The sequence below is a fragment of the Puma concolor genome, chromosome E3 (assembly GCF_028749965.1).
Source record: "Puma concolor isolate L17-30 chromosome E3, mPumCon1.1.hap2, whole genome shotgun sequence".
NCBI lineage: Eukaryota > Metazoa > Chordata > Mammalia > Carnivora > Felidae > Puma > Puma concolor.
The window spans coordinates 40,368,395-40,386,026 of NC_141682.1; the positions used below are offsets into that span (position 1 = coordinate 40,368,395).

The 17,632-nt window shown below is 62.5% G+C and overlaps 3 protein-coding genes and 1 long non-coding RNA gene across 4 annotated transcripts in view; 2 read left to right on the forward strand and 2 right to left on the reverse strand.

The window, feature by feature from the left end:
• PRSS22 (serine protease 22) overlaps positions 1-17,632 on the reverse strand; it is a 146,430-nt gene that overhangs the window by 91,083 nt on the left and 37,715 nt on the right. The gene's annotated exons all lie outside the window — the stretch shown is intronic.
• LOC112853110 (testisin-like) lies at positions 349-4,505 on the forward strand. The gene is made up of 7 exons (XM_086692769.1): positions 349-415; positions 531-560; positions 648-674; positions 884-1,052; positions 1,572-1,855; positions 3,754-3,908; positions 4,175-4,505. The coding sequence occupies exons 1-7, from the start codon at positions 349-351 to the stop codon at positions 4,409-4,411; spliced, it is 969 nt and encodes a 322-aa protein (XP_086548895.1). The 3' UTR covers positions 4,412-4,505.
• LOC147573199 (uncharacterized) lies at positions 8,669-16,665 on the reverse strand. The gene is made up of 2 exons (XR_015245288.1): positions 15,553-16,665; positions 8,669-9,531 (listed from the first exon to the last, which is right to left on the reverse strand). It is a non-coding gene; the product is annotated as an uncharacterized LOC147573199 (long non-coding RNA).
• ZG16B (zymogen granule protein 16B) lies at positions 14,475-16,134 on the forward strand. Its single transcript, XM_086691531.1, has 4 exons — positions 14,475-14,502; positions 14,583-14,662; positions 14,881-14,986; positions 15,651-16,134. The coding sequence occupies exons 2-4, from the start codon at positions 14,611-14,613 to the stop codon at positions 16,000-16,002; spliced, it is 510 nt and encodes a 169-aa protein (XP_086547657.1). The 5' UTR covers positions 14,475-14,502; positions 14,583-14,610; the 3' UTR covers positions 16,003-16,134.

Genomic DNA, 17,632 nt, shown 5'->3' on the forward strand with positions numbered 1-17,632 from the left:
CTTCCTGGCTCTGCCCAATACCGCCAGGTCCCCAGCGGGCTTTCGGTGAGGACTTGCTCTCACGGGGGTCCTGGTGGGGACCGGCCTTGGCCCTTCCCCGAAGAAGCGCTGGGTGGAGGAAGGGGGGCAATGAGCCTGGCAGCCGGGATCCCAGGGCTGCAGACAAGAACCGTTTGGGGGCACGGTGTGGTTGGGGTACCCAGCTCGAAGCCCTCGGACCGGGACCGGTCCCGCTGGGGGCGGGGGGGGGGGGCAGCGTCGCGGGCGTTCCCTGCCCCCCCCCCGTCGGGGTTAGGCGCCCCGAGCGGGCGGAAGCAGAGGGGGCGCCGCGAGGCGGCAGAGGCGGCCATGGGCGCGCGCGTCCGGGCGCTGCTGCTGGCGCAGCTGTTGGTGCGAGCGGGGCTCCGGGGACAGGGTGAGCTGAGGCGGGGGCTGCGGGCCGCCCCAGGGGTGGTGGGGGACGGCCGGGGCGCGTGCAGACCGCGGGGAGCTCACCTGGCCGCCCGCCATCCCTCCTCCGGGCCCCCCAGACGTTCAGGATCTGGACCAGCTGTTTCCAGGTAAGGCGCCCGGGACGCGCGCCTCCCCGCGCAGGGCACCTGAGCCGGAGCGCAAGGGGCGCCTCATCTTTTCCTCTCCCCGCCCAGGTTTCGAGAACTCGTCGTTGCTCACGTGTAACTGCCGGGCCCCGGCGGGGGGGGGGGGGGGGGATGGAGGGGCGGCGCCCGGGCGCCACGTGGGGAGGGGCGCGAGGTCCCCCGGTCCCTGGGCGGCGCGGCCCTGACGCGCGCGTTTTCCCAGGGGCCCCTCGCGTTGGTTCGCGCGGGCCGGTGGGGCGGCCGGGGTCGTGCGGCTCAGCCGCGTGCCCGTGTGTCCGTCCCAGGGCCCTGCGGCCGCCGAACCGTTTCGACGACGCGCGTGGTGGGCGGCAAGGACTCGGAGCTGGGGCGCTGGCCGTGGCAGGGCAGCCTGCGCTTGTGGGGCGCCCACCACTGCGGCGCCAGCCTGCTCAACCGCCGCTGGGTGCTGTCGGCCGCGCACTGCTTTGAAAAGTGAGTCTGGGGGCGGGCGGCCCTCCGAATCGGGGTTGGGGGGACGCGTCCTCCGGGCCTGACGCGTGCGGATTCAGCTCTCTTATGCTCCCGAGCCCCGGGCCCCGCTGCAGCCACGTGAGAAAACCCGGTTCCGTTTTTTCCAGAGCGTTCTTTACAGCATTCCCGTGCCCTTTTGTGTCGTGTTCTTTGCTGTCTTCTCTTCTCCCCGGATGGCAGCACCAGCCGCCCCCTCCTCATCCCACCACCCCCCGTGCAGGTGCACCACGGGGCGGACCGAGGTGGGCGAGCTCTGGGCACAGAGCCTGGCCTGCGGCAACAGTGGTGACGGCAAGTGTCTGGTCCCGTGCGTGCATCGATTCATTCCTTTTTAGGACGGCTGTGGGAGGCGGCCCCCTGGCTGAGGTGACCACACCTCAGGCGGAGGCACGCTGCTGCCCCCAGGCCCTAAGACCTCAGGTGGGCTCAGGGCCCCTCCCTCCTGTAAAGACCCCTGACCGCCCGCTCCTCCCCTGCCAGGCACACTGATCCCTTTGAGTGGTCCGTGCAGTTTGGCGAGCTGTCTGCCTCACCGTCTATCTGGAATCTGGAGGCCTACTACAACCGGTACCAGGTGGAGGAGATCATTTTGAACCCCATGTATCTGGGGGCTTCATCCCCTGACATCGCCCTGCTGAAGCTGTCCTCCTCCGTCACCTACAATAAGTACATCCACCCCGTCTGTGTTGCGGCCTCTTCCTCGGAGTTCCAGAACCAGACTGACTGCTGGGTGACGGGCTGGGGGCACATCGGAGAAGATCAAGGTGAGGCTGGGGGCAGGTGGGGGGTGGGGCAGGGGGGCTGCGGGCTCCGCCGTCTGTTCCGTCCACAGCGGCTTCAGCAGCCCCCACCTGGGTCTCTGTGCAGCTGGGTCCCTCCTGGGGGCTGCCCAGCAGTGCCTGCCCCCCGCCCCCCGCCAGGGCAGGACCTCCTGTCCCCACACCCCGTTCCCTCTGCCTTCCAGAGACTGTGAGCCCGAAGCCACAGTGAGAGGGAGGCCAGCTGGGCCCAGGCCCGCGCTCCGCACCCAGCCTGCAAGGGTGTCGGGGTTGGCGGAGGTCGCGTTAGAAAGGCCTCAGTGGTTTTGTGTGCGTTCTTTCGGCTCAGCACGGGTGCTCACCCAGCCCCCAGCCATCCCACCTCCCCGCTTTGGCTTTTCCATACCTTCTGCACCTACCTGCCTTGCCACCCTGTCTCCTTGCCTGGAGTCCTGAGCCCGTTGTCTGTCTTTGCAATGTCAAAGCATCTCCTTTCTCTGACTCCCCACTAAATCTGTGGGGGGCGGTCCTTGGGCCAGCCTGAAGCGTCACCCGTGCACCTCTGCCCCGAGGTGCCCTGGGTCCTGAGCGCCACACACAGGGCCTGGCTCCTATGCCTGGGCGGCCCCCTATGTTCCTCCCTGGCCTGGCCCCTTCCGGCAGCACCCCTCCCTCAGCAGTGATGGCAGAGAAGGTTCCTCGAGGGCGCGCCTCGTGCCGACACTGTTCTAGGCTCTGGACCCTGCGGACCGAGCAGGGTGAGGTCTCTCTTCTGGGCCTTACCTGCGAATGAGGCAGGGCCATTTTTATACCTGCTTTATCAATGAGGAAAGGGAGAGACTTACAGAAGTGGCCGTAAGGTCCCAGAAGGAGTCAGTGGAGAAGCCGGGGCTCACTGAGCGAGAGAACAACGTGTCCTCGAGGTCACACATCGGGGGTTGGCAGGGCGGAGAGAGAAACCTGCGCTGGTCCTGCCTTCCTTTAGAGTTGGGGTCCTGTCCCTTCCTTACAAGGGACTGGAGAGAGTGTCCCCCTGCTCCCCCTGCTCCCCCTGCAGATCCCTCCCGGCCCAAAGGGCTGAGTGGGTGTGAACCAAGGGACCCAGCCACCAGACTCCCTGGCCCGAGGCTGACAGGTAGTCAGGGCCGGCCCCAGGCTCCCGACTCGTACTAGGAGGTAGCAGGTGACTCTGGCCGCCACCCCCCTTGCCTGCTGGGAGGCTTAGCTCTCCCTCCTTCCGGTTGGGAGACCCCAGGCCAGGCATCTCCTCCCCCTGTGCCTGGGCCTCCTCATCTGCAGAACAAGGTGAAACGGTTCCCAGCACAGAGCGTGGTTCTGAAATTTAAAGAGGTTCCTCCCTGAGGGCTCAGCAGAGTGCCTGGCGGACCAGAGGCTCCACCTACACGTTAACCGTGGTATCCTCGTGACGTCCTCGGACGGATCAGCCGGTGGCTCGGAATTGGACAGATTTGGGTTCACGATGGGCTCTGACGCCTCCCCGGCGCTTTGCTGGGGGTGGGAGGGGCAGCCCTCCCCGCCGAGTCTTTCCTTACCTGAGAGTGGGTCCCCATCAGGCCGCGCCCTCGGAGGGCCACAGGGGCCCCAAGAAAGGCCTGGAAGCACCTGACGGGCAGCTGGACCACAGTGACCGTAACCCTGCTCACCTGTGTCGGTCCCTCCCCACCGGCTCGGGGGCCGCTTGCCATCCGCACGCGCCCGCAGGGAAGCCGGGCCTCGGCGATGAGCTGCGGCAGCGGGTCCGTCCCCCACGACGTGCCGGGTGCTGCTGGCCCCAGGGACCCTCGTCCCTCCCCCCTCCCCCGTGGCCTGTGCCATCTCTCCCAAGCAGATGGCAGAAGAGAGGCTCAGGGTGCCGTCTTTCTTTGTCCCCTCGCCCTGGGCAGTGCTGCCAGCCCCCTACCTCCTCCAGGAAGTACAGGTCGGCATCATCAACACCACCATGTGTAACTACCTGTACACACAGCCCCTGGTCCGCTACGACATCTGGGGGGACATGGTGTGCGCTGGCGATTCCCAAGGAGGCAAGGATTCCTGCTTCGTGAGTGTCCCTCTCCACCCCAGCCCCAAGCCCGAGGGCGGCCCGCGCCTCGTTTGGTCCGTGTGTCAATCCCAGTGGGTAGAGACCAGTGCCCCACTTCACAGATGCAGAAACTGAGGCTTGTTTACTTCCGGGGTGGGGGGTAGGATGTGCACCCGGTCTGCCCGGCTCCACAGCCCCTCCTGCTGTCCCTCCCGTCTCCACTGGCCCTTGGGAGCCCCCCGCCCACTCGCCGCCAGGCCTGGCTCACCCGCGCCGCTCCCCAGGGTGACTCCGGTGGCCCCTTGGCCTGCGAAAAGAGAGGTGTGTGGATTCAGGTTGGCATCGTGAGCTGGGGATCGGGCTGCGGTAGACCCAACCGGCCCGGGGTCTACACCAATGTCAGTAGGCACTTCAACTGGATCCGGATGCTGGTGGCCCGCGGCAGCACTCACAGGCCGGAGCCCCCTCGGCTGCTCCTGCCCCTCGCTGGGCTCTGGGCCGGGCTCCCGCAGCCGGCCTGAGCCCAACGGAGTCCTGAGAGCTGGGGCCATCTGCTGAGCCAGGCCCCGTCCCCCACCTTGTCCCTTTTCTAATAAACTCCTTAGCGTGTTGGAATCGATGCCTCGCAGAGCATTCTGTGGCCCCGGGTGGCTCCCTGGACACCCTCACGGTCCCCCCGGGATCCAGTCCTTCGCTCCTAAATCTCGCTCCAGCTGTCTGCGCCATTCAGGTTTGGGTGGCGAACCACGGAGCCCTCTCTGGTTGGTTCAATCAGAAAGATAGTTTATGGGAGGACGTCAGTCACCCCAGGGTCGCTGGGGGCCAGGAAGACCGGAGCGGGGTGCAGCGGGGGGAGCATCCCGAGCCCCCCGGTGTTCATGCCGGTGCGACCCTCCACCCAGATGCCAGACGTTCCCGGTCCTACCTCTGTCCCCGAAGGGCCGACCCGGGACCAGGACTGGGGCGTGGGAAGTTTACTTGGGAGGTGACACCGGGAGGCCCCAGTGAGGAGCGGGGAAACCGAGGCAGGGAGGGAAGCAGCCCGATGGCGTTTGCCCAAATGAGGGGATTCCCGCCGAGGGCAGCGGAGGCAGAGTCCTGCTGGAGCGGAGAAGCCGCAGGGGCACGGCTCGGCCTCCCCTCAAAGCAGACCCCCTTGCTCACCCGACATCCCGGGAGGAAGGCTGGAAGGGGGCCCTGGTTCCCCAAATAGGGAGAGTGGGCGCACCAGACCGAAGTCTTCCCACCAGGCGGAGAGCCCCCCTCCCCTCCCTGTCGATTCACTCGGGGCCACCACGGCCTCTGGTGGGTCTTGCTGTTTCTTCTTCCTCCCTCCCTGCCTCCATCGCGGCGGGAAGGGTTCGAGTCCACAGGCGGCAAGGCAAGCAGACGCTGGAAACTCACTGTGGCTCCCCGCTGCTCAGGGGCCCGTGGCCAGGCTGGGCCCCCCACCCCTGCAGGGACCTGGCCGCCTCCCACCACCCCTCACCCCTCCACTGACACTGGCACGTGGCACCCGTGAGACCAGCTCTTGTCTGCCTCGGGGTCCTTGCAGATGCTGTTCCCTTTGTCTAGAATGTTCCCTCCTTTGTCTGGTGGCCGCCTGCTCTTCCTCCAGACCTCCCTTGTGACGTCGCTCCTTCCGCTCTGTCATCCTGCTCGTCACGCACCTTACGGTCCTTCGTGCCACCTCTCAGTGGGTCGCTAGCTTTGCGGTCCTTCGGTGGGCGGTCCTAAAGCCTGCGGTGGCCCAGCAACGATGGTGCAGCCACGCGCCTTCGTGGTGGAGACACTCCGTGACCCCTCCAGGAATCAGTGACAGGCTCCGGGAGGTCTGGCCGTGGCCGCCCGCCTCCCCGTCCTGCGGTGCAGGTGATGCTGGACGTGTCCGGGCCGGGGTGGGAGTGAGCCCTGGGGGACCGTCCACGCTGGGCCCCGGGGTCACCACGGGGCAGCTCTGGGTCCCCGGTTCACTCCACAGAGTCCACTGCCCTTGCTCTCCTGAGATGGTGTGTGGACAAGTGACGTTTCCTCAGGCTTACGGAAGGGACTCCACAGATGCAGACTCAGGCCACCTGCTTCCAACCAAACCGCTGTTCCTGCGCCGCTTTTTAAGGACAAACGTCAGGGCCGCCGCTTGCGACCGTGCGACAGTGCCGGGATTCTGGAGCGCGGCGCTCGCAGGAGGTGCCGCGGGGTCTCCGAGATCTGAGAAAGAGTTATTTAGGTTTTTGAACTCTAGACCCAGCAAACGAATGAGGAGGGGCAGCACGACGTCCTTCTCGGACAGGAAGGCTCCCCGGTGGTCGCCCGCCTTCCTCCCCGAGGAACGTACCTGTCGTGGCCAAGAACACAGAGCCCGTGCTTGTCTGCATCCCCGTCTCTGGAAACTGAGGATGTCACTTTCGTGGGGAAAGACACTGCAGATGAGCCAAGGACGGGACATGGGGAGGTCATCCCGGATGGCCCAGGTGGGACCAGTGTCATCACAAGGTCCTTAAACCGGAAGCGGTCAGAAGAGAGAGTGGAGTGAGGCCACGTGAGGAGATTGTGCGACAGAAGGGACGCAAGAAAGACTTAAGAGGTGGAAGGCAGTGGAAATGGGGCGTGGAAGTCACGTGTCTTTGTCCTGGAAAGCGACGAAGGACAATCAGGAGCGCCAGGGGTGAGGGCAGCAAACCCAAGGTCCCAAATCAGCCGGTGTGCGCTCCAGCTCGTAGCCGCGCGGTGGCCGGAGGCGGCGTTTGTCTCGCGGCCACTCTGTGCCCGGCGGCGGGGGTGAGAACGGCACCCAGTGCCTTCACACCTGCGCTCCCCTCCGCACCGCCGGGGAAGTGAACCGGGCTAGTGAGTGAAGCAGTGAGGACAACGCCAGGCATCGGCTGTCATCGTCGTCACCTGTCACCACCAGCCTCCTCCCCATCAGCACCGGGTGGCCCGAGGACGCCAGCTCCCAGCCCGAGAGGCCCCCGCGTGAGACCCTGGCCACGGGCCTCCTCCGCGCCGCGTGCCCCGCAGCTGTGGCTTCTCATGCGTTTTCCACGGACTCTTGTTTCCAAAGGCTGTTAATAGACGTTGTTTGTAAAGCGATCCCGTGCCCACAGACTTCTGGGAGAGTGAACTTTGTTTGCTTGTCGTAGGACCTTTCTAGGACTCTGATGGGGGTAAAACGCATCAGAAATCTGTGAGAGGGTGTGGGAGAGGCAGGAGAGAAGCATCAAAGGAAAAGACTTCCAAAGGGAAGGGCTGGAGAAGGCGCAAGGCCTTAGGACATGTTTACACAGCTGAACGCCCCGCGGCCGGTAAGGAGCGCCTAGAGCCGTTAACGTTGTCCAGGGCCGGACCCTCCTTCACACCTGACCCTTCCTAGTGTCATAGAAACCAATGAACTCGGAACCCAACCTTGAAAAGCTAAACCATTAGATTGATTCACACGCTTGCGGAGCTGACATGACGCACGTAGTTTTTAGCAATTATCCTGATAAAAAGAAGCTTCATTCTGGAGTCCGGACCTCGTTCCCGCTCGAGCATGAGGACCTTCGCCTAACTGCATTTTTGTTTGCGGACTCGTCTTTTGCGACTCCGGCCATACTCCGGAGTCGGGGCTCCTGACAGGCTCACCCGGTTAAGCGTCTGACTCTTGATTTTGGCTCAGGTCATGATCTCATGGTTCGTGGGTTCGAACCCCGTGTCCAGCTCTGCACTGACAGCATGGAGCCTGCTTGGGATTCTCTCTCCCTTTCTGCTCCTCCCCCTTGGATGCCGCCCCCCCCCCAAGTAAATAAATAAACATTAAAGAAAGAAAGAAACCTGCACGAGGATATGCAGTGGGCAGTGTTCCCGAAGTGAACTGAGGGTTCCCGTGGAACCCTCGACTGGGGAGATTCACCAGAGACGTGTGAGAAGCTGCCCCGTGTCTCTGGGCCCAGCTGGGTTCTGGCAGTCCCGCCCTCCGCCCCCTCCTGTAGGATCCCCGGATCAGGTGGCTTCTGGTCTTTCAGCTCCTGTCTCCGCTGTGTGCCCTCTCTGCCACAAGGGGGCACCTGGCGAGCTGCGGCCGCCCCGTCCACACCGCCTGGCGCTCCCTGCAGGGGACGGAAGGGCACCGAGTGCTGCTTCCGAGTGCTGCTTCCTCGTTGGATGTTTGCTCACCGAGCAGGCCCACGGAAATGCAGGGGTGCAGGGGACCTCAGGTGCCTGAAACACAGTTTGCACACACTTGTTTCCGTGGGAGGAGGACCCTGGCCCCCTGCCTCCCGTTGCCGTGTGCCCCATTCCGTGTCCAGCCTGAGCAGCCTCTGTGTCGGACCCCTTCTCTCCGCCCCCAGGAGGTCTGTCCCTGCCCCGGTCTGAAGGCCAGGTGCAAAGCCTCGCACGCAGAGCGTCTGCCCACAGAGCAGGCTGGTTTCCTGTGCAGGAGCCGCGGTCCGTCGGGAGCTTGAAGATGTGTCACACGCTGCCCGGGGCTGCTGGTTCCCGCCTGACAAACGCCGCTGCCGGGACGGCCGTTTACCATCACGGGCCAAGTGGCTCTGTGATTGCGGAACCAGACTTGTTTGTGAAAAGAGCTCTGGGGCGCTTGAGTGGCTCAGTCCGTTAAGCGTCCAACTCTTGGTTGCGGCTCTGGCCGTGACCTCATGGTTCCTGAGTTCGAGCCCTGCATCAGCAGTGTCCGGGCAGAGCCTGCCTGGGATTTTCTCTCCCTCTTTCTGCCCCTTCCCCGCTATCCCTCTCCCTGAAATAAATACGTGAGGTTAAAAAAAAAATAGAACAGCACCTCCATGTAAATCTTTATAAATCTCGGTGCACCCTCCTAATCATTTCTTAGGCTAACTTTTCCATGGGTGCTTTGGTCACACAGGCTTCCTGTTTTCAAAGGTTTCTAAACCACGAGAAAGACTCCAACACAGTAAGAGGGGCCTATTTCCTACAGTGTTTTTGACACTGAGGGCTTCCACTTCTATGGCCTTGGTAAGCTTATAGGTTAAAAAAAAAAGCATCCCAATTTTTAAAAATGTAATCATTTTGTTTTTGTAGGAGCGGTCCAGTCTTACCCAAAGAAATCAAAGCCATCCAAAGGACAGGGGAGAAATCGAAAAAGGTCCTAAACCCCACCCTCTGGAAATAGCCGTTTTTCTGATTGAACACTGTTCCAGAAGTCTGTTTGGAAAAGCAGGTTCAAGGGCAGGCAGGAGGAAGCATAGGTAGGGTGGGGCCGGGCGGGGACCTGGACACACACGTGCCTGCTCCCCCCAGACACCTCCAGACTCCAGAGAACAGCAAGATGTTTACAAAGAGAATAATTCTCTGAGAGAGTTGCGCCCCAGCTGTACGGCAGGGGCCTCTCACCGGAGAGAGGCAGCTGGGGTTGGGTGGATGGGGGCCAGGGCCTCAGGGGGCCTGGGGGTGGGGTTCTGGCCACTTGCACGTGGGGGGCAGTGGGTCTGGGGTTCAGGAGAGGCTCCCAGGTAGGCCTCAGGCTGACCGGTTGATGCCCTGTAACGGGTTAGATTGTGGCCCCCCAAAAGGATATGTCCGCTCAGGACAACTGATGTGACCGTATCGGGAACAGGGCCTTTCTTTGCAGACGTGATCAAGGTAGAGATCTTGGGATTATCTTGGGTAGAAAGCAGTTTAAGAGCTGTCAGGAGAGGGGTGCCTGGGTGGCGCAGTCGGTTAAGCGTCCGACTTCAGCCAGGTCACGATCTCGCGGTCCGTGGGTTCGAGCCCCGCGTCGGGATCTGGGCTGATGGCTCAGAGCCTGGAGCCTGTTTCCGATTCTGTGTCTCCCTCTCTCTCTGCCCCTCCCCTGTTCATGCTCTGTCTCTCTCTGTCGCAAAAATAAATAAATGTTGAAAAAAAAAATTTTTTAAAAAAAGAGCTGTCAGGAGAGAGAAAAAGAGAAGTCACACACGGGGGAACGGCACCCGTGGGCGGGGGGGAGAGTTGAGCTCCGGGGGTGCAGCTAGGAGCCAAGAGGCGCCCGCCACCAACTGGGAGAAGCAGGGAACGTTCTGCAGAGACTTCGGGCTGCGCGCGGCGGCCAGCAGATGCCTGGATGCCGGACCCCGGTCCCCGGCGCCGGGACAGGATCCGTTTCTGTTGTCTTGAGCCACCAGACGTGGTCATTTGTTAGGACACTCGGGAAGCCGGTGTTGTCCCTCCCGATTTTGTTCCTCACGTCCTCGTTAGTCCAAAGGTTGTTAACTTTTGTAACTTTGTATTCACACTGGGACCAGGGTTCCCACAGGTATGTATTGGTCTGTATTTAAATGAACTCAACCTGCGATGTGAGCTCCTGGTCAGATTAATTTCATCACCCATTCTTTTCCCTAAAAAGTGGATAATCCCCTCGATGCGCCTACAGCGTCACGAGGTCAAGAATGTCTGCTGTGGCCGGGCTTGCCCGGTGGTGGGAGGACAGACGGGGAACAGCAGGAGGGAGCTTTCTGGGGCGACAGCGTGCTCTGTGGCTAGAAAGAGGCCTGGCTGAGAGAGCTACGTGCGTCTGTCGAAACCCCATGAATAGACACTTCCAGATCTGTGATTCCCTTGCATGAAAATTGTACTTCAAAGTTGGGGGGGGGATAGCCCCATACAAGGTCTCCTTCGTGACACGCGTGATGTGGTGTCTGAGAGGAGGGGCCCTGGTCTGCAGCTGAGGTTGTCATGTTTCCGTGCATCCAGAACAGGACCCCGCGGCGGGGTGGCTGGCCGGTCACACAGACATCCACTGACACGACGGTGCAAAAACAATAACGTGGTAATTGGCCGAGTGTGAGTGGGTCAGGTGTCGGCTGTGAAAATCTTTCAACTTTGTAACAGGCTTCAATATTTGCGTAGTAAAATGTTGGGGAGAATGTCTGCTGACTTTATACTTGGAAGACTCTAGCTTGCCTGGGTCCACTCGGACCCCCTGCCCTTGGTGGAGAGCCATGGTCTTGGGAAGCTCCGGGCCCTCCCGTGGGTGCGGTGTGGATGGCGTCCGCTCGCTATCGGGAGGTGGCCCCCCAGCCCAGAGACGCCCCCACGGGGCTCCTGCCCTCGGCAGCCCACCCAGGGAGGGCTCGACCATCCTTGGGAAGGAGCCGAGCGCGTGATTCAAAAACCAGTTTGATGTGGCCCCGGCACCTGATACCGAAAGGGACAGGGGGCGCCATCTGACCGCGTCCTCAGGAACACAGACAGATTGCTGAGACCTGCACACTGTCCTCTTCTGCCTCACGACCTCACACAGGGGCATCCGTTAGGGGCCCGTCCACAGAGCAAGAGACGGAGGCCCGGAGTGGCGGCACACGGGCAGCAGAGAGCAGGCTCAGAACGTGGGCGGGTCGGAAGCTCGGGCAGCAGCGACGTCCCGGGGCCGGCAGCGTGCTGAGCCCACAAGGTCAGCAGTGTCGTCAGCGGGAAGGGCCCCTGGAGGAGGTCAGGAGAGCAGTGGGGGAGGGGTGCCAGCCCCAGGGGAGTCTCGGGTAGACGGCGACCAGGGCTGTGGACTGCGTGTGCGTGTCCCCATTCATGTGCGGAAGCCTTCACCCTCAGCGCGATGGCCCTTGGAGGCGAGGCCCGAGGGAGGTGACGTGCTGTTTGTCACAGCAGCCGCAGCCAACCGATGCACCGGGTCACGCACACGTGTGCCAGGACGGCCTCGGGGAATCGGAGCCTGGATGTCCTGCCCCCCCTGGAGTTGACGCTTGGGGATGGTCCGTCTTTTTTTCTACACTCGCACTAGCGCGATTTTAATCCCATAAAAGATGAGACAAAACGTGCGCTCGGGTGTCCCGGCGTTCCACTAAAAGCGTTCAGCTTCTCCGGGCAGAGTGGAGAAAAATGCTCAGCTCGGAGCGTGGCATCAGCGGGCATTGAGGCCTTCTCGTCCTCTGTGCCTCAGGCTGCGGGCACAGAGCGGTGCCCCCCAGCCCCGCACCAGAGGGCCAGGAGATCGGACTCAACCTCCCACCCCTGCTGAAAGAAGTCCCCGTGTCCCGCTCCTGGCAGGCTGAGGTCACCGCCTTGCAAATGCCCCCACCCCCAGGGACAAAGGGCGTGTGTTCAGTCTCCCCAGGGCCAGCTGGGCAGGTAGCTGAGGGGGCAGGGCTGACCTTCTGAAAGACGTGTGCACGAGTGTGTGTGTGTGTGTGTGTGTGTGTGTGTGTGTGTGTGCGGGCCGTGTGCAAACCCCGGTGCGTGGGGAGGACGCATCCGTATGTGAGCGCACGTTCACGCACTCTGAACGCGCACCTTGAGTGCGCTTTCGGGCCCGTGCTGTCACCCCCGTTGTCTGGGCAGCGGCCGGCTCTTCTCCCAGCCCCCACCCCAGGTGGTGCTTCCCGGAGTTCCGGTCCACACGGACCCTCCTCTGGGCGCGAAGCCCAGCCAGCCTGGCACGTGAATTGGCAGCAAAACCTTCGACAGCGCCCAGCGGCTGTGGCAGGATCGGAACAGAGTCCCCTTTGTGTGGCCGCCAGGCCTTTCCTCCAGAGCTGTGCCTGCCGGGCGCCCGGGCCTATTGCGCCCCCGGCCCCCCCCCCCGCAGGTTCTGGGGGCCTGTGGACGGGCTCAGCTGCCCGTGCCCTCCGCCCCACGCCTGCCCCGTCTGTGGGCCTGACTGCCCCTGGGAGTGGCGGGAGCATTGGGAGGACGGGTCGGGGAGCCCTTACCTCCCAACCTGAGTCAGCAGGGGCCTGAGCCCCAAGGGGCCTTCCGAGGGAGACGGGTGCAGGGCCGCAAGGAAGGGCCAAGGCCAGAGCAGAGAGGGGCTCCGAAGGCGGGTTGTGAATGGCTGTGGACGAGGCTGCCTCCGCTCCAGGGCGGGCAACGGGGACCCACCCGGGATCAGCTGACTTTGTGGGTGAAGGGCCCGAGATCGCACGTGTTAGGTTTTCCGGGTCACAAAGTCTCTGTCGCAACTGCTCGGCTCCGCTGTTGTGGGGTGACAGCAGCCCCAGACGATACACAAATGAATGGCCCTGGCTGTGTGCTCCTAACGTTATCTGCGGGCAACGGCCCTGGAATGCCGTAGAATTTTCACGTGCTACTATTCGTCTCAATGGTTTTCTAAGCATTTCAAAACGTAGAAAGCGCTCTAGCTCATGGGCCGCGCTAAAACAGGCGGGGCGGGCGTGCTGGATGGGGCCTGCGGGCCTCAGTCCGCGAACCCCTGGCCCAGACACCTGCTGTACTTGCGGGAGGTGCCGGGTAGACGCCCCCCCCCCCCTTCCGGCACCACCATCCCAGCGATCCCAGTGAGGTGAGCGGCCCTTCCAGAGCGGGTCAGCGCACACGCGAGGCCATTCTTCGCACCCCTTTTCTTGTGACCTACTGGGGCCTTCCCCAACACCCTGCTTTCTACCGAGCCTGGTTCCTGGGGCCGAGGAGCAGTGCCGCGGGAGCGGCCCCATGCCTTCTTCGTGCCCGTGTAGAACTCCACCGCTGACGACACCGTCCCGTCTGTGATTCGTCACCAAAGGCAGCAGCGTGTTTTTCCTGATATTCTGCAATTTCAAAGGAGGCGGCCAAGAACCACCCCGTACGCCTGGCGGTACGCGTGAGTCTTTGGGCCCCTGCACAGACATCAGATGGCACAATCGCGGCACTCGGGTGACGGGAGGTCCCCGGACGGGATGCCGGGAAGCAGGGAAGCCGAGATTTGGACGCCGTGTGGCTCCAGTGCCCCCTCCCGAGTTGATGACCGCGACCCGGTGGTTTTTCTCGAAGGGTGGAGGCCCTGATGGCCTCAGCTCCAACCCGTCACAGGGAGCCTGGACCGGTGGCAGCAGCAGGGGCCTCAGAACCCCAGCCCCGGACAAGTACCGTCACCTCCCAGCTAAGCCTGACCCCGGCCTGACCCCAGCGGCCGTCGGGGGCACTGGCCTGGAGAACCGCCCTCTCCCCGATCCGTGCCTGAGTCCGTCACCTCTGCCGTCCGGTCCGCCTGAGGCCCCTTGAGGCCAGCCCGTCCCAGCCACACACGTTCCCTGCACAAAGCAAACACTGGCACTGTTTGCCAGGTGACAGGCCGTGGAGGGCCAGCCCCTGGGGTCTCTCCCACCTGGCACCAGGCACACAGCCCAGCTCTCCGAGGGTCACAGGGAGCTCAGCCTGAGCTCGGGGAAGCCCAGGGGACCGCAGGCTCCACGCGGGCCTGGATAAGGTCCTGAGCCGGGTTGTGCACCACGCAGGGACCCCCGGGCCCCAGGGAGCTTCTGTGGGCTTCCAGAGGGCAGCTCCCCCATGGGGTGGACACCTTTCTGGCCCAGCTGGGGAGGGCTCTCAGCAAAGTGCCCCACGTCTGAAGGGCAGCTCTAGTCTACGTGCTGGGGAGAGAGACCCAGAAGCGACAGACAAAACCTGTCACTGTCCCGTCTTGTTTGTGTAGGCCGTGGGGCCGAGACAATAAACACAGCGTGTCCGGAAGGCTCCTGTAGAATGGCTCTGGGATTCCCCCAGGAAGAGCCCCCACCGCCCAGCTCCTTCTTCCACCCTGGTGGCCCTTGTTCCTTCCTTCTGGACGGGGGCCCACAGGGACGGGGAGGGTATATAGGGCCAGGCGGAGTGTCCAGGAGCAAGACTCCGCAGGACCGGGATTGGGCCACAGGACTCTCCCCACCAGGTAAGGCTGTGTTTGCGCCCCACGACGGGGCCTGGCCGGGCCGGACGGGGCTCCTCTCCGAGTCTTTCTCTTCCCTCCAGGAGCCTTGGGACTCACCTTCCAGAAGCCATGCTGCTGAGACTGACACTCGCCCTCCTGTGGAGCACCTGCTTGGCAGCACGTAAGTCTGGCGGGTGTGCGCCCTCTGGTCCCAGCGGCCACCCTCCCCTGCGTGCTCCGGGAGGCCCCGGGTCTGGGCCCGGCCCTGACCGCAGACTGACTCTAGTCTCAGGACCCTGCCGTGTCCCTGCACGGCGGCACTCGGTCCAGGGCAGGGATGAGCCACATATTAGCGTCTGGGTTTTTCCTCTCCCTGACCCCGTCCCTTCATCCATCTAGAGATGTACGGGAGCGGAGGAGGCAAATACTTCAGCACACCCAGAGACCACGAATATGAAATCACCGGAATCCGGGTGGCCGTAGGTTCCTTGGGCATACTGAAGAGGTGAGTAGGAGCAGGGCCACGAAGCCCTATCACCACGGCCTCGGGACCCTGGGAAGAGGGCTTAGCACCTTTTCCCCTTGTGCCTTCGCTGGGTCTGCACGTACAGTCCTGGGGAGGGCGGCCAGCACCGTAGGGGACAGAGTGTGGGCAGGGCAGGGGGGGGAGGCGGCGTGGGGGGTCAGGGACGCCCCGATGGGCAGAGCTGGTGGAACTCTCCCAGGGGAGTGAGGGAGTCACCTGCTTCTCTGACCTGTGACCTGGTCTGCTCAGTATCTGGGGCTCAGAAGGTGCAAGCTGGGCCCGGGGACAGCTCCCCACTGTGAGCAGTGGCAGCAGGGGGCACTGCCCGAGTGGCACTGTGTTCCAAGCTCCCCTTACCAACGGTCTCAGGGACCTCCCCCCCCACCCCCCACCCCCCGAACCACTCCCACTTTGCAGGTGAGGACACAGGCCCAGAGAGGTCGGGTGATGAGCCCAAGATCACAGAGCCCGAAAGCATCAGGGAGGGGTCTGAGACCGGGACCTCTGTGTCAGGAGCCCAAATCCACGTGCGTGGGGACACGTACCTGTAGGGACAGGGCTGCTGTCCTTGCCAGGCGATAGAGCACCTGGGGAGTGCTGATCCAGCCTAGGTCTGGCCCTCCAACGCTTCCCTGTCTCCCAGTATCCAGGTGCGATATGGACCCTCCTGGACCACCATGTCTGGTTGTCCGTCATCCGGAACTCCACAGGAATTCATCCTCTATCCGGGAGAGCGCATCATAGGGATAAGTGGCTCCTACAAAATGTATCTCCGGTCCCTGAACCTATACACAAATACAGAGCGCTATGCCACATTCGGGAAGGACGATGGCAACTACTTTTTCGTCTACCCCGACCAGTTCAAGAAAGTGCTCACAGGAATCTGTGGCCAGTGCAAGCTTTTAGGCATCACGGGCCTCTGCTTTGCGTGGGATTATCCTCCAGAGTTCTGGGACACGATCCAGCAAAACAACAGTACCTCATCATATAAATGAGTGTTCCTGGGTCTCAGGGATGGGGCTTGGGTCAACCTGGGTCAATGTGGCTCATGCTGGGCTGACGGCACTGAGGTAGCTGAGTCTGGACCCCAAATTTCAATCCATGAATAAATAAAGCTTCTGCAAGAATGGTGCCTCCAGGTGTGGTCCTTGGGTCCCGGGGTGTGACCAAAGCTTTCCGAGCTGGTGGGGGATGAGGCCTCCGGGCCGGGGGTGCGAGGTGAGGACAGAGGTGGGTCTGACATCCCGGGCCCTGGTGATTCTGCCAAGAACGAAGGCCCTACCTGTGCAGCCCTTGGACTTCAAAGATCCTCAGTCTCGGAGGAGTCTGGGCTCCAAGGACGCCCCCCCACCCCGTCCCTACCCAAGGCCCATCCGGCTGGCCTCTGATGGCCCGAGTTCAATTCCAGTTTTCTCTGAGTGCGCACCGGGCCTCAGGGAAGTCGGTCATTCACTCATTCGGCACACATTGGCCAAGGCCCCATCCATGCTGGGCTCCCCCGGCCACTCAGGGGTAAGAAAAGGAGAGGGGCGCCTGGGTGGCTCAGTCAGTTGAGCGACAGACTTCAGCTCAGGACATGATCTCACGGTTCGTGAGTTCAAGTCCCTCATCGGGCTCTGTGCTGATAGCTCAGAGCCTGGAGCTGCTTCAGATTCTGTGTCTCCCTCTCTTCCCCTCCCCCACTTACTCTCTCTCTCTCTCACTCAAAAATAAACATTTTTTTTTTTTTAAAAGAGGAGAGACTCGGTGTCTCCAGCTGAAGGGTCCCCTGTGGGGGGACAGAGGCAGAAACAGGTGGTGGCAGTGGTTGTGGCATCTGCGCTTGTGGGGACACATGCAGAGCCTCGTGCATAGGCACCTGCCTAGAGGCTGAGTGATGGGGGTGTGCTTCCGGGAAGCCTTCCCGAAGGAGGCAACATCTGAGCCCAGAGGCTGAGTGAGGCCCGGCCCTGTAGAGACAAGGGGAGCAGGTGGTCCAGGCTGAGGGACCAGCACGGGCAAGGGCCAGGGCCAGAGACAGCTGAAGACAGTGTTCCCCGTGACCTTGCTATATCGATCACCGTTGTCCAGATATCTTGAAATTGACACCCCTCACCGCTTGAGAACTGTGGCTGTTTTCAGTCTTGCTATTTAAAAATTTTTTTTTTCAACATTTATTTATTTTTGGGACAGAGAGACAGAGCATGAACGGGGGAGGGGCAGAGAGAGAGGGAGACACAGAATCGGAAACAGGCTCCAGGCTCTGAGCCATCAGCCCAGAGCCTGACGCGGGGCTCGAACTCGGGGACCGCGAGATCGTGACCTGGCTGAAGTCGGACGCTTAACCGACTGCGCCACCCAGGCGCCCCTGGTCTTGCCATTTAATCTGTCGACAGTGAGAGCACAGGTATTGACCGAACCCCTCACATTGACGGTACGCACACATTTTGACAAGCATCGGGGGTGACTTTGCAGGACACTCTTCCGGCTGCGTGGAAAAGCCACGGTGGGGGCGGGGGGCCTTCCCTTCCCACCCCGGCCCCTGCTCCATGCCGCCCAGGGGCGGGCCCGTTGCATAGTTAATTGCTTGCCGGTGGATTTCTACAAGGGAAATCTGTTTTCGGCAGGAGACTCTTGACCCCTTTC